Genomic DNA, 15,487 nt, shown 5'->3' with positions numbered 1-15,487 from the left:
CGTTACTAATGTCGATGCACTCAATTATGCCAAATCTGGCCATACTGGCCACACTAATACCAACTACCAGAACCATGTCTAGTGTAGTATATAAAGATCAGCGGTATAAGTCGGTACAAGTTCTCTGTAGTGTAACAGTTACACTGTAACGTAGAAGTTATGTAAATATTATTAGAACACGACTTTGTTTCTAACAGTATACGATAAATAATGTAATTCTGTTACCTTTGGCTTTTAAGTCAAAGCGTAAAAATGTTTTATATTTAATATAAAATCTGTTTTCAACTTCGAAAACACTTGCGCAGTCGCCATGTCTTCTTCTTCCAAGTAAGTAATTATTCTAAAAACTATGTTCTTTGTTAGAGTTTTAAAAGATATTCAAAAAGAAAATATTAATTTCAATGCATTCGATAAAATATATGTATAATTTATTCAACTGTCATGTATTATGTTTAATAGATTTCTTTTCAGAAGGAATAATAAAAAGAAATGTTTACAATCAACTCTTAATTTTAATCGAAATTATGGGAGGAATAAGCATGAAAAAATTAATAATATTCTAAAATCAATACGTACGTTATGTGATGATTCTAGTTCTGCAGAAGATACACAGCCTTCTGTTGGGCTTAATTCTGAGAATCATATAAAACATTTGGGCAAAACAGCGAGAGAAAACACCAAGCACAATGAAAGAAGATCAAAACACAACAGTGAGTGTTGTAGTAGTTCAACAGAATATTCTCCTAAATTACTTTCAGATGATAACTCAAAATCAAAGAAAAGAAAAACATCTAAGTCATCCGACGATAATGTAAAAGAAATACAAAACTCTTTTATGTTGTCTGACAACAATGTGACCAAAAAATCACAAAATAGGACAAAACCTTTGTTACCGGTAGTTAGTGAAGATAGTGATAGTGACAATTACAAGCAGAAGATATCAGACAGAAAACATTTAAAATTCAACGAAAATAGAAAATCTAGAAAAAGTAAAATAGTTGACAACAATATGAGGAAACAAAAAAACAAGGATGAAGAATCAGATTCGAGTGACTCGAATGTTGAGATGCATGAAAAGTACACTGAGAAAAAGGAAAGACAATGCGTTGCTTTGAAATCAAATAAACAAAGTTTTGTTAATTTACATACCGATGATATTGTCTCTAGTTCTGGTGAAGAATTTCAGAAATCAAAATTTTCTCATGCTAGCACTAGTTATAAGAAGATAAGAAAGTTACATGGGGTCAAAACGGTTTGCGGTCAATCTTGTAAGTCACATTCAATATCCAGAAAACAGACAAAAAACAAAACTGTGATTGATAAAGAAAACAGTTTGTATTTGAAATCTAATGTTATTAAAATTTTAAATAAATTTAGAGAAAGTTGCTCTGAATATGAATTATGTATAGAGAGCGTAAAATGGAAACATTTTAAAAAAGAATTAACATATATGGAATCTGCAAACAATTTAGTAAATAAAGTGAAAAATGTAATTAACAAATTTAAAATGGAACTTGACACGCAAGAAAAAGATTTAACAAGTTTTTATGAAGAATGGAGTAAAAACTACATTTTACAAAATAGAAATTACGAAGATAGTCACTTAAATGAAAACGAAGTATTGCAAGCAGCAGATTCTAAAAAAAACTCTAGTCTGTCAAAGAATAATTCCTCTTCACAGGAAGAAAACTTAGTTTCAGAATGCGATAGCGAAGAAATATTTTTTTCTGACAAAAATGAGGAAACAGGAGAAAAATCAGCATCCACTCAAATATCAAAAGAGTCTGTGGTTGATAGTAGTGAAAACATGGTACCCTCAGAAGATAATCGGGCTGTTTCTCCTATTTTAGGCAATGTCAAGAAAAAAGCAATATCTGATGAATTACATGTAAAAGATACATCAAAAGCGATTGATGAAGATAACGAAACTTATAAAGAATGCCATGAACAGGAAAATGACAATATGAATAATTCTTTGCAAGATATATTTGAAGAATCAATTGTGAACGTTGAAGCTGTTGATACTCAGAAACAAATGAAAAATGGACTTAAGGAAGAAGCTAGTTTAGTATCAAAAACAAATAAGGATAAAATACTACCTATAAAAGCTGATTTTGATAAAGATAACGCGTTGACAAAATCTAGAGAAACAAGTGGGAAACCTGATAATAAACACACGAATACAAACGAAAAGAGAAATACTGCATTTAAGACCTTTTCTTCTGAGGAAACAGTAACATCAAAGATAGATGATAATGAATCAATTGCAACAGTTATAATTGAAAAAGAGATACATAATATTTTAAATGAACTTAATGCGGAAGAACAAGCTAAAAAAGCAATGCTGGAATCTGATTCAGAAATGTTTCCTAATGAAGAGTGTTCATCTAAAAACTCAAAAAAAGATTTTATGGATAATAGTCCAAAAAAAAATGACACAGTAGAATTTGAAAAAATAAACTCCGATAGCAAGAAAAAAGTAAATAATCCAGAAACTAATCTCTTTGACGAAGGCAGTTCGTCAGATGAGAAGGATACAATTATTGATGAGATCTGTGCCAAACGTGCTCTTCTTGACTCAAATTCAGACGATTCTATGATTTCTTCTTATTCGAGAAAACCGTCGTGTAAAACACACAAATCTGGTGTTAATAGCGAGAACATACACGCAAAAGCAACACTATTGGCGTCGTCGAACAGTGAAAGTTCAAATTCTGATAGCGAGTGTAATTTGCAAGTTACAAAAGTAAACCCCTCATTGAACAAACAAGAGGAAGAGAGCAAAGAGAATTCTTTAGATGTAACGTTGTCAGAGTTTGATACTAGCATTAGCGAAAGGGTAAAGAGAAGACGAACTGGTGTTAAGAAAAACAGTGACTTAGAATCTGATAAAAAACTAATGATGAATTGTTATGTCGCCATTGAAAAATTATCCGAAGAAATTTTAAAAAATCATGCGGATGCATTGCACAAATCGCGACATTATTTGGATGCTAAAAATATTAAAAGGTATAAAGTACATGTAAATACTTAAAAATTTGTTATTTTTTCTGTTAAAAGAAATTAAAAGTTAACTGTAAAACGTAGGATTACTTTTGTCAAGTATGCGAAATTAAGAAGATGTAGTATGACTGTGTTTTAGTAACTAAGTTTTTTAAAATTCATAAGTACCATTATCTTTGTGTGATTTTAAAAGAAACGTTTGAATGATTATTGAATCGAATTATTTCTAATAAATATACAGGATTTTGTTTTATCTGGATTTTCTGGAATACCTTGGAAGAAACTGAGAATATTAAAAAAATGTTTTTACAAAAATTGTTTGGTACAGAGAGGGGCATAATATGGTATAAACATTTTTTTCTTGTGTGTAGAACCATATAGGAGATTTCAAGGTCAAGTTAATTTTTTTTTAATGGAATGCTATACTTTTTTATTTATAGTTTGATGGTGCTTGTTAAGACAAATCCAACGAGGTGCTATCATAGGTATTTCGTGTTGTTGGAAATTTGTAAAAATCATTAAAAACCATGATACATATCTGGTCAACACACATCGTATGCCTTTGACCAGCTGAGTCTTACTTGACCATGCTACTAATACGAATGAGTCGCCTCAATTCTCTATGAAGAAGTAGTTAACAAGTGAAAGATTGTTAAGTAATTCTAAAAATGGAATGAAATTGAATGAATAAGTGTCATGAACAAATTTTGTCGGTATATGATTCCTTTCTAGAAAGGCCGGATGGTTTGCACCTTCCCCTATTTCTCAGTATTCCATGGGTTCCGCCATTCAGTTTCGGGCAGCATCGGCAGAAGTCGTCAGAGCAGAGTCGGTCTGAGTGACGTAAGCGAAGGGGTACCCCTGCCGGCACAGCACGAAGAATATTAAGGAGTGGGGGAAGGTGCGAGTCTTTATCTGGCCTCTCTGGTCCTTTGGTGTCACTTATCAAACATTGTATTCCATCGGAAAGCGGTAAGATGATTTTTAAACTTCAAAGAATGCCTCGACGCTCGATTCTTTTTTGTTTTTCAATCTTCGATCTACAATTGTCGCTAACGGCGAAGTGCTGACGAAGGTGTTGAATATCGCGTGTCGAGTCCATGTTTTTATGTTTATTGCAACGATACTGTAGTTTATGAAATTTTTACGAAGTGTCAGTTTAGCACAAGTGTTCAGAGTGTCGTGTATTAGTTTAGTGAAGTTTGTAAGTTTGTTACTACAGGATGATTTTGGTGCTGTAATAATATTTTGTAAAAAAAAAAGTTCTGGACTACTAAAGAAAAAATGGAATTAATCCTACGTGGTGATGATTGTTTATTGTACCTTGAAGTTAGTGATGAATTTCATAAAAGACATTTGAATAGATCTAAACCCGTACTGTTGATGTTAAGAAATATAGGTATATTATTTAAGACTATTGGAAGTGTTATTAAAAAAGAGAAACTGTCTCCTATTACATTGGATGCATATGAAATAAATGTATTGGCAACAATTGCATACAACGCTAAGATATCTGTCTGGATATTGACAGCTAACATATCTTTACATGGATTGTATATAATATATTAAAAAAGAATGGATATGAAGCTTTTAAATGGGTTATTATAAATAAACCTTTTCCATGAGATTTTTAACTCTGTGTTGAATTTACTTTGTAGGTGCCTGAGAAAATTATGGATAACTCAAATTTTATCTAAAACTTAGTGATAATAGCTGAATATATTTATACGGATGAACTAGTTTGTCTTAAAAATTTCAGATTATTGGACGTAAAGAATCCTGAATGGATTCATAAAAATAATAATCAATATTGTTAATCTGTTATAGCATGGTATGATATGATATGCCATATTTCTTTTACATGTTCTTAAGAAACTATTAATGGCTAAATTTACCTACAATTGTTGCAAGCATATTTGTCCAGTGTTAATGATATGTCACTACATTTAAGGCAGTATTTATGATTTCAGCAAGATGGTGCCCCTCTTTGATACACTCTACCAGTACGTACTTGGTTAAATAAAAAATTTAACAATAAGTGGATTGAACATGGTGGACCTATTCCATAGCCTCCACGATCACCTGATTTGCCAACATGTGATTTCTTCTTTTGGGACTATTTAAAAAACATTATCTTCCAAGCATCTGTTCAAGATATTAATGACTAAAATAATTATTACAAATGCATGTGTTCAAATAATGGAAGGAATATTGCAAAGTGTTCAACAAAAATCTTGAACACAACTAGAAAACTATATTTACAATGACAGGATATACATTAAAGGGAGATCCAAAAGAAAATAATGATTAACTCTCAATTAAAGATTGGTAAATGGGAATAAACATAATTAATTTATAGTTTTTCTGAATTTTATCTGTCTTAGAACTACTTTACACTTTTTCATTTGTTAGTTGCTTCTTCATTGAGGAGAATTGAGGCATCTAGTTCGTATTAGTAGCACAGTCAAATAAGATTCAGCTGGTTGAAGGTATGCAACATATGTTGATCAGATACCAAGGTTTTTCATAATTTTACCAAATTCACATAACAGGAAATGTCTATGATAGCACTTTGTTGGATTTGTTAAAAATTAACTTGACCTTGAAATCTCCTATATGGTTCTACGCACAAGAAAAAAATGTTTATATCATATTATGCCCCTCTTTATACTAAACAATTTTTGTACAAATATTTTTTCATTATTCTCAGTTTCTTCTGAGGTATTCCAGAAAATGCACATAAAATAAATACTCTATATATCTTTCTTTTTTATTATTTTTTAACGAGTCTTTAATTCCTTTTTGCAGTCTCACTAATTTGGACAGACTTGAAAGAGACTGTAAAAAGACAAATTCGACGCGATATTCCACATCCGCGATAAAAGCTCAAAAAGAAAAAGAAACAGAAGACACTCTTTTGGATCATTTAATGAAAGTGTCAAATGGAGAATTCATTGGCAATTCTGAAGAACATTCTGATTCAGAAGGCATGAATCCAATCACAGAAGTACAATCTAAGTTTCCAACTACCGAAGAGTTAATAAAGGAAGCAGATATGGCCTCAAAGAAGATGCTTTTAAATTCTTCTGATTCGGATAAGGGTATTTAAATTAATTACTCTTTAATGTTAATTTGTATTAGATTGAAAAACACTACATATTCAGCTGTATTATACGTTGTGTAAAATTTATACATGGTTTATTTTAATTTAAAAGAATATAAGAACGAGTCGGAAAATAATAATAGTGACCAGGAGGGAAAAAAAGTTAAAACAAAATCATTGAAAAATACTGAGAAAAAGAGTTTGACCAGCGAAATGGTAAAGATTAGAATGCAAACAAAATTTGTGATCTGAAATAATCATTCATAATTTATAAAAAGAAATATTAATTTTCGTTTCTCTGCAATCAGGATAACGAAGATGAACGAAATAAAAGTAAATGGAGACAAAATAAAATATTGACATTAAAGTTCTCAGATTCGGATTCGGACATTGCGAGGGAAAAATTGGAAAAACACCGACAAAAATTACGCGAAGAAGCGGAAGATAGTCACTCGTGGGTTACTTAATATAATTCTGTGTTAAATAAATAATGTATCAAATAAATTATACATTTTTTTTTAAACAGAGATTCTTCAGATTACCAAAAAAAAATTGTTAAACGTAAAAGAAGAAATCGTAAAATTACTGATTCCGATTCAGAGATACAATTAAATGATTCTGACTCAGATTCCAGTAAGTCTTTAGGATTGGAAGATACATCATCAAATACTGATTCTAGCATAGGAATGAAAAAAAAGAAAACACGTAAACGTAAGACAAATAAATCTTCTGATTCGGGTTCCTCACTTTCTGAAAAGAGGTATGTTTTTAACTGTTACTTAAGGAATCTTTTGGTTTTAAGGTCGAAAAAAAGAACTTTTTTTATCATTTTTTCCGAAGAAATCCATAAAACTTTTTAATGCAGTGATTTTGTCACGCGTTAATATGTGTTTTGAGAACATGTAGGAGTTATTGAAATATATGTACGAAAGTAGATTCTTCTTTTTACCCTGAAAATCAGAAGACTCCCTGAAAGAAACAAGACATTAAGAATGGAATTTTTTTTATGCAAAAATTTGTATTGATATTACGCCTTTACATATTTAGATCAAAGGTAAAACGAAAACGAATTAAAATGATGGACTCCGATAGCGATGATAGTTCCAATAGTGATGGAACTAAAAGTTCTCCAAAAGTACCTGGCACAAAAGGTCGCAAAAATATTCGGAAAGTACTAAAGGACAAACATATTGCAGATGATACGAAGCAAGCTGCAAAGCAAGAGGAAGAGAGACTTAAACGCATTTCTGAGCGACAAAAATTGGTATGTATTTGTAATAGATAAAGAATTAATTAAATGTTCCGTAAAAATCTATAAAAATGATTATCAATTTTCAATATCTCATGTGATCTAGTATAATGAAATGTACGAAGCAAGATTGGCTAGCGAAGAAAGGGTAGAAAATTTGGTATTAGATTTTAATCCTGAAACAAAAGAAGAACTTTTAAGCGTTGACAAAAATTTGGTGAAGCGCCTGAAACCGCATCAAGCTAAAGGAATAAAATTCATGTGGGATGCTTGTTTTGAGTCCCTTGAAAGGATAAAATCTTCTTCTGGATCTGGATGTATAATCGCGCATTGTATGGGACTTGGAAAATCTCTTCAAGTAATTGCTCTAACGCATACACTTTTGGCGCATGAAGAAGAAACTAACATCAGAACCATTATGATTGTTTGTCCTTTAAGTACGGTACTTAACTGGTACAATGAATTTAATTTATGGTTGAAGGACATCGATAATAGTGACATTGATATTTATGAATTGACTAAGTAAGTAATTTTTATATCCCAAACATTCTTCTTTTACACCCCGGCCACTTTTAATGAAACAACTTTGCAATCGTTTCATTCAAAACATTCCTTAACCACGCCAATTCACAAGCATTCGGACGACATTTCCACTTTTACAATTTTTATTCATAAATTTGTTAAAGATATAAGAAAAACATAGAGCGAAAAACTCAGCTTCAATGTTGGCAAAGGACTGGTGGCGTGCTCCTTATCGGTTACGAGATGTTCAGAAATCTCAGCAATACTAATAATAGAATGCGAAAAGCTATGAAAGAAGAAATCCTACAGTGCTTGGTTGATCCTGGTCCAGATATGATAGTTTGCGATGAGGGTCATTTATTGAAAAACGAAGATAGCGCTATTAGTAAATCTATAAAACGTATTAAAACGTTACGGAGAATTATCCTTACTGGAACGCCACTTCAAAATAATTTAATAGAATGTAAATATCTAATAATATTGAATAATAAGAACCTGTAAAATAAGAGGATGCCCGATATTTAGGTATTTAAATATTTTAAACTCTGATTTTACAGATCATTGCATGGTACAATTTATAAAACCAAACCTTCTAGGAACAAAGAAGGAATTTTTAAATAGATTTGCGAATCCAATAACCAATGGACAGTTCGACGATTCTACTGAAAATGATGTTAAACTAATGAAAAAACGCGCTTATGTGTTGCACAAAATGTTAAAAGGGAGTGTACAGAGGTTTGATTACTCTGTGTTAATGCCTTTTTTACCACCAAAACAGGAATATGTAATATTTGTGAGCCTAACAGATGTACAAATTAAACTATATCGGCATTATTTGGATAACTTTGCAAGGTATAAGAGATAAATTTTTGTATTCTTAATATTTCGTTCTTTATGAAACTTCATAAGCAAAATAAATTTATGAAATGTATAACTGTTTCTTTTGTTACAAAGGGTATAGATTTCATAGTAATTATAATATTTTATTTGAAGTTTTTAATATGTATTATTTTTTTTTTAGACAACACCGTGCTGCGGGTGGATCTCTTTTTGCAGATTTTCAAGTACTCCAGAGAATATGGACACATCCCGTAATTTTACGTTTACATTCGGAAAAGACGGGAAAGATGCTTGAAAGAAAATACTCCTCAACTGACACTGAAGGTTCTTTAAAAGATTTCGTTGTTGACAACTCTGATTGTCAGTCTGATACTACTACAGAGAGTTCTACCGAAGATGATGATGATAATGATAAGTCAAAGAATACAAAAAATACAAGAAGTAACACCGAAGGTATGATATTTATTGAAGATTTATGTGCCCTGCCATAATTTTGTTGTCTCACGCATGCAGCCATATACATTTTTGTTCTTTTTTACGTGCTTAATATAATTGTTTGTCACTCTGTTACGGCCTCATCATTTAATAACCAACAATGTCAATTTGTTATAAAAATAATCTCAGTTTTAAATTGCATAACGAATGAACTATTATTATATTTAGAGGTTGATATAATTTCGGAACCAGAAGAATGTGAAAAAGAAGAAGAGTGGTGGTCACAGTTCATTCAACCCGAACATTACAACGACATGAAAATTTCCGCTAAATTGACGCTCCTATTTGGTATTTTAAAGGAGTGCGGGCAAATAGGCGATAAAATGTATGTCTTTCATGTGTCGCATCAACGGTCTAACAATTTTTGGTTTTTGAAGCTTTTAGTGACTACATTTAATTTAAAAAATATCTTTTAGATTGGTATTTTCACAGTCTTTGTACTCGTTAACTTTAATTGAGCAATTTCTTGAAATAATCGATGACGCGACACAAAACGGTACGTCAACGGAATCCATTGATGGACACAGTGGCTCTTGGTCATTCGGTTTGGATTATTTTCGACTGGATGGTCAAACCTCTGCCGACAACAGAAATAGATGGTGCAAAATATTCAATAAACCATCGAACACGAGAGCAAGATTATTCTTAATATCGACACGAGCAGGTGGATTAGGAATCAATTTAACTGCTGCCAATCGCGTCATTATATTTGACGCAAGTTGGAATCCTTCCCATGACGTTCAAAGTATATTTCGTGTATATAGGTACGATTCATTGACTTATTGAGAAAGTGTTTTATAATCATTTTCTAAAATCCATATGATTTATAGATTTGGTCAGAAAAAACCGTGCTATATTTATCGGTTTTTGGCGGCTGGAACAATGGAAGAAAAAATATATAATCGACAAGTGACAAAGTTATCGCTTTCCTGCAGAGTTGTTGATGAACAACAAATAGAACGTCATTACAGCAATCATGTTTTAAGCGAGTTGTACAAGTTCGAACCAAATACAACCGGAGAAAAGCCGACTTTGAATTTACCAAAAGATAGATTATTAGCGGAAATATTTTTGAAATATAAACATTTTGTGGAAAACTATCACGAGCATGATTCTCTGTTGGAAAATAAAGTAAAATTGGAAGACATTTAAGAACAGGAGTCGAATGAAACTATTAAAATTTTTAATATAAATTAATTTTACGCAGGCTGAGGAAGAATTGGACGAAGAAGAGAGAAAGCAAGCCTGGTTAGAGTACGAGGAAGAGAAGGAAGGCAAATTAATGCCGATGTATCCAACAATGGCATCTATTTCAAATAGTGAATTTTTAAATCATTATAACTTACCAACGCCACTACACTTTGGTACAGATTATGAAAAATTCCAAGAACTAATTCGGAAAGATGTAAGCATATTATTATTGTTTATCACAAAGTATTGAATAACTTATATTCGAAACATTTTTCGAACTGTTAAATAATCCTATTACAATTTACATTGCAGTATCCCAATGTGACACCCGAGTGTCAACAAATGATGACAAATCGAGTGTTAAAAGACATGTATACTTATTGGGAGCAACAGACTTACCATAGTGCATCTGCACATCAATTTACTAATCAGGTACTTGAATGATCAAATCATCTTTTGATTAAAATTTAATCAAAGTTTTATAAACGACAGAACACAGGTCCACTGCAAACATTGCTGAGAACACAAGTACCGAATTTGGCTCAAATGTCATATGTGCGGAATCTTAGTATGAACAGTAACAGCGAAAACAGAGATGAGATTCCACATAATAATAAAAATAATGATGCAAAATCTACGGGTGACGATGACGACATTGTAGAGGTAACATTTATGCATCAATAATCATTTCTTTCAAATTGTGAAATTTCAATACTTGGCCATGCTTATTTTAACCCTTTGCACTTGGAGACTTTCATCCGATCATCTACCACCAGCTCAAACAAATTTTCTTACGACATAGTAGAAAAGGAATCATTAGAACCAATGATTTTACTAGATTGATATTTGCCGTGTGATGTTATAAAACTTATTTATGCGAAAAAGAAAATCAAACTTTCACATCTTATATTTTTCTAATGTGTGATAACGTTTGAAACGATCACCGATGTGAAATACAGGATCGTTCGAGCAAGTAACAGTAATTTGTCGTCTTTCTATTTGACCACTCAAGTATCATGCAATATCGTATGATACAAATGTACAAACGGTATGCTCAATTTAAAAAGTTAACTACCCTTCATATAGAATTACTCTTTATTGTTGTCTCGTGTTACAAAGAAGTGCCGGCTAGAGAGATCAGGTAGAGATTGACACCTTCCCCCACTTCGCAATATTCCTCGTGTTGCGCTGGTAGGGGTTAGGTTTCGTGCAACATCGCGCATCAGTCGGAGTAGAGTCGTTGTGAGTGATGCAAGCAAAGAGGTAGCCTTGCCGAATCAGGACGAGGAATGAGTAGTGAAGAAAAGTTCGAATGTTTACTTGGTCTCCCTGATAACGACATCGCCGGCTGATATTCTGTTACGTTTGCTTGAATATATTGTTCGTTTCTTTATTTGCTCTTTCATCTAATGTGAATATATTCGGGCCAACGAGACGAGTCAGGAAACGAAAACAAACGTCCCTGAATGTGACTCGTGAGTGTCCTTTGGCAACCAATGATTGCGGCCACAGCATCGACCACGTCGAATACTTTGTCTTTCTTCACTGATTCATCTCGATGGCTCGAGCATAGAATTTCAAGGAATTTTTTATAATTTTTTGCTTACGTAATTTTGTCCTGCATAATCTTCTTGCAATCCCTTAAAAGGGGCATTCGAGTTGTTTGTTAGATTTACGATATCTCTGAATTTATAACAATTACAAGAATTACTCTACGATTTCAGATTACTTCACCTACAGTTAGTAAGAAAAACAAGACCCAAGAAGAGTGAACAGCATGAAAAAAATGAATGTCAGTAGATTAGATAATTGCAATGGTAATTCTGCATTGTTTTATATTCATTGAAAACAGGATTTTTGTTACTCGAATTAAGAGAATTATTATTATAATTTTCCTTTTTATATACATATTATAAGTATTAATAAACTTAATGATTACTAAGAATAGTAGTAATTTTTAATATATATTAAGTAGTATCAGTATTAATGTAATGTAATATTATTATTGCAATATTATTACTGATATTTGAATAGTCTTTGCTTAATAAAACTGTCTATTTCTAATGATTATACGTAGTTTAATAGTTTTATATTTAAAAGTACGTAATCATAAGTGTGAAAATATTCGATATAAATTGAGAAATTATTTAAATGTTGAACTTTTCAGGTAAACCATTTCTCCAGCCACGTTGTAATAAAATTTTCAGTTTCTCTTTTATATCTGCATACTTCTGCAAATTTACCAAATTTCGAGTTTCAGTTTCGTCATTCTCGTGGTCGTACAATTCCTCTGCAATAATGTTATTCCAATCTGATGCTTTCGTTTCAGGTTTAAACGGTAGCCAAGCAGTATAACGGTATCTATTTGATCTGACAGTATATCCCATAGCTTTGATCTGTTTTAATCGTGGTTCGTCGCTATTTGGATTTATCGAAGGTTCAACACTCGGTCTTGGATACTGTGCAAAGGCCGCTTTTTTCCATGATAGGTTCTGTAAGTGATAATTATAAATATATTATTCGAATTTTTAAATACGAGTTTTCGATATTTATAATTATCGATATATTATTCGAATTATTTAAATACACATCACTACAGAAGATTAACGTGACTGAACATTGAGCCTTAATTACAGTTACCTGTTCTTTTAAAGCGGTTTTCACTAGCGGCATAAGAGAAATTCCTTCACTGCAGGTGATTTCTGTGCGAGGAACATTCTTCTCGCTCGAACAAATAGGTATTGAAATGTTTGCTAAATCTGCGATGGTTGGAAAAATATCAACCAATTCCACTATTGAATCTATAATTATTCGGTTTTTAAATAAATTAAGGGTATCATCTTTTTGATGCAATTTTAATTTTCTCCTAAGGTACATGAAATATTGTTGTTTAAAAAAATTGTTTTTTTTTAAATTCAATGTAAGTCCTGGGATCGATACTATTAAGGGTACTCTTAGAGCAACGTCGAAATTACTGTATTTTGCCCACACTGCATGTTCTCCTAACGACCATCCTGTTAGAATGTTAATTCGATAGGTATTGGATAATAATAATATAATAACATATCGGTTAATAATTTAACAATTTTTAAATATTCAGAATAGACTGTTATTTTTTTAGTTTTAACATCTCTTGGCTTACCATGATCAGACATCAATATTATAGTAGTATTTTTCCGAAAGGACAACATTTCCAGTTGATATATTAATTTACCAATCAGATCATCGATGTAAGTTACAGCCGCATAGTAGGATTGTATAATTAATTTTCCAAAAGATCCTAGAAATTGAAAAAGGATAGAAGTGTATCACCTTTAGTTGTTGTGTAGATTTTGATTGTACTTGGTATTTTTTCCCATGGAAATTTAAGATTCAAAGCTTCAATGTCCTTTCTTCTCCTCAAATCTATCCATGGATTATAAGCAATGCTACTAACATTCTCTGGCCATTTATATGGATCGGGCACATCAAATTTGTGCAGTGGATGATATTCTGTAAAATCTTTTCCATAAGCATGACCTACATATTTATTACTTTGATATTGCATCATCATAATACAAATTAAATTTACTTAGATATTTTTCAGGATATTTAAAGGGTATATGTGGTTTTTGAAAACCAACTGCCAAAAAGAAAGGATTGATATTGCTTGTTTGATCTTGTAGAAAACGTTTAGCCTCTTTCAATATTTCTATGTCTGGCAATGTTTTATTCTGCATTGATGAAATTTTTACAGGGCATATCTAAAAGTAGGTTCCAAATTTTTTTAAGTGATATCAAAATTGACATCCTATTGCATTTTATTGTTTTATCAAATAATCGTTAAGAATTACAAGATTTTGTGCAGGTAATAATCGCGAATTTGCTTGGCAAACTGGAGCATCTTTGTATATTTCTGTATGAGGATGAAAAGGTATTTCTGTCCACGAGTAAGGGCTATCATCACAATTGTTTGAACTAACTCCTGTAAAAGATTAAGACAAATTTAGTGCAATAATCGTAATATAAAATATGAATCAGAGACCTGGATGGAAAACTTTTCCTATAGATTTGGTAATATATCCATTATTTTTAAGATGCTGAGGTAATGTCGTAAAATTGCCAACATTTTTCCGCCAATAGCTATAAAAGTCATAAAGTTGAAGTGTGTCTGGTCTTCTGCTCGTTAAAAACGAATTTCTACTTGGCGCGCATAAAGCTTGCTGAAACAATTTATCGTTATATCGCTTTTCAGATTTAAGTGATACAAGTGCGTTCCAAAGATATTTAATTTATAACTAACCTGAGCAAATGCTCGCGAAAAAATAGCAGATTGGCTTGCTAATCGGTCTATATTCGGTGTATAAGCTTTCGCGTCACCGTAACATCCTAAAGTTGTTCTCAAATCGTCAACGATTATCAGAAGAAAATTTTCTTTCTGTGCAGTGCACCATGCAATCGAAGCCATCAAGCATAATGTGAAAAACATCTTTTCAATATGATTACAATTAGAGATGCGTGGGTGGCTTCGAAGCTTTATTTCAGAGTACGGTCAAATTATGGCAAAAACCGATTACATCTCGGGGAAATTGCTTCGGGACATTCGCCATTTTATGACGAACCGAACGCAAGCTTTAAACTACCAGCACATCAGTAATTGTGATTATATGAAAGATATTTTCATTTGAATTTAATGAAGAACTTAGATGAAACGGTACATCTTGGCTAATTAATACTTAACCAACTGAATGGGAAGATCTTCCCATTTTCCCGCTTTAAACTAAGTTACACGGTTGGCTAAGCGTTAAGTTTAATTAAAAATAGAAAATGCAATGTATTATATTTTATTTTAGTTCTATGTACTTGAAAAAATATTGACCTTGACAACCTTGATTATTTCGAATAAAAAAAAAAAGAATGGAAACGATTTATGAGAATATTATCTTTGCATTACATTTGTCTTATAAAATCATTTAATTTTTCTTTTAAAAATCTTGTTACATCTTGAACAGAAAAGGAAATAATTAGTTGCGAAATAAAGATTTACATGAATTATTTTTAACTCACTATTGCACTTTATTTCTCAACGTACAGACATACAAATA

The 15,487-nt window shown here is 31.7% G+C and overlaps 2 protein-coding genes across 4 annotated transcripts; one reads left to right on the top strand and one right to left on the bottom strand.

Annotated features, from left to right (window-relative positions):
* The first annotated feature begins 110 nt into the window (after nucleotides 1-110).
* Nucleotides 111-13,093, top strand: LOC122400128 (transcriptional regulator ATRX-like). Of its 3 annotated transcripts, none has more exons than XM_043401391.1 (20): nucleotides 111-327; nucleotides 472-3,009; nucleotides 5,812-6,104; nucleotides 6,219-6,322; nucleotides 6,415-6,560; nucleotides 6,633-6,866; nucleotides 7,154-7,370; nucleotides 7,462-7,877; nucleotides 8,042-8,340; nucleotides 8,435-8,729; nucleotides 8,899-9,170; nucleotides 9,381-9,537; nucleotides 9,629-9,976; nucleotides 10,043-10,343; nucleotides 10,420-10,617; nucleotides 10,716-10,835; nucleotides 10,896-11,066; nucleotides 12,128-12,220; nucleotides 12,733-12,897; nucleotides 13,040-13,093. In XM_043401391.1, the coding sequence occupies exons 1-18, from the start codon at nucleotides 311-313 to the stop codon at nucleotides 12,173-12,175; spliced, it is 6,174 nt and encodes a 2,057-aa protein (XP_043257326.1). In that variant the 5' UTR covers nucleotides 111-310; the 3' UTR covers nucleotides 12,176-12,220; nucleotides 12,733-12,897; nucleotides 13,040-13,093. The 3 variants fall into 3 exon arrangements, with proteins under 3 accessions (XP_043257326.1, XP_043257324.1, XP_043257325.1); XM_043401389.1 differs by having other exon boundaries at nucleotides 460-3,009; XM_043401390.1 differs by lacking the exon at nucleotides 13,040-13,093 and having other exon boundaries at nucleotides 460-3,009; nucleotides 12,733-12,902.
* LOC122400255 (iduronate 2-sulfatase) lies at nucleotides 12,551-14,977 on the bottom strand. The gene is made up of 8 exons (XM_043401608.1): nucleotides 14,686-14,977; nucleotides 14,428-14,605; nucleotides 14,237-14,367; nucleotides 13,975-14,146; nucleotides 13,746-13,895; nucleotides 13,546-13,683; nucleotides 13,044-13,417; nucleotides 12,551-12,895 (listed from the first exon to the last, which is right to left on the bottom strand). Exons 1-8 carry the CDS (start codon nucleotides 14,869-14,871, stop codon nucleotides 12,551-12,553), a joined length of 1,674 nt encoding a protein of 557 aa, XP_043257543.1. The 5' UTR covers nucleotides 14,872-14,977.
* Nucleotides 14,978-15,487: the final 510 nt, after the last annotated feature.

This window comes from Colletes gigas, unplaced genomic scaffold (assembly GCF_013123115.1).
Source record: "Colletes gigas isolate AHSC1104 unplaced genomic scaffold, ASM1312311v1 Colletes_gigas_Sc00016, whole genome shotgun sequence".
Lineage (NCBI taxonomy): Eukaryota > Metazoa > Arthropoda > Insecta > Hymenoptera > Colletidae > Colletes > Colletes gigas.
The sequence above is the reverse complement of the archived record's forward strand: the minus strand, read 5'-3'. Positions and strand labels throughout refer to the sequence as shown.

Coding starts and splice junctions, on each gene's coding strand:
- LOC122400128 (XM_043401389.1), top strand. Junction 6,867..7,153: donor TCCTCACTTTCTGAAAAGAG/GTATGTTTTTAA, acceptor TTACATATTTAG/ATCAAAGGTAAAACGAAAAC. Junction 10,344..10,419: donor ATTCTCTGTTGGAAAATAAA/GTAAAATTGGAA, acceptor AATTTTACGCAG/GCTGAGGAAGAATTGGACGA.
- LOC122400255 (XM_043401608.1), bottom strand. CDS start 14,871: ATGTTTTTCACATTATGCTTGATGGCTTCGATTGCATGGTGCACTGCA. Junction 14,368..14,427: donor AGGAAAAGTTTTCCATCCAG/GTCTCTGATTCA, acceptor AATCTTTTACAG/GAGTTAGTTCAAACAATTGT. Junction 12,896..13,043: donor AAACCGCTTTAAAAGAACAG/GTAACTGTAATT, acceptor TATCACTTACAG/AACCTATCATGGAAAAAAGC.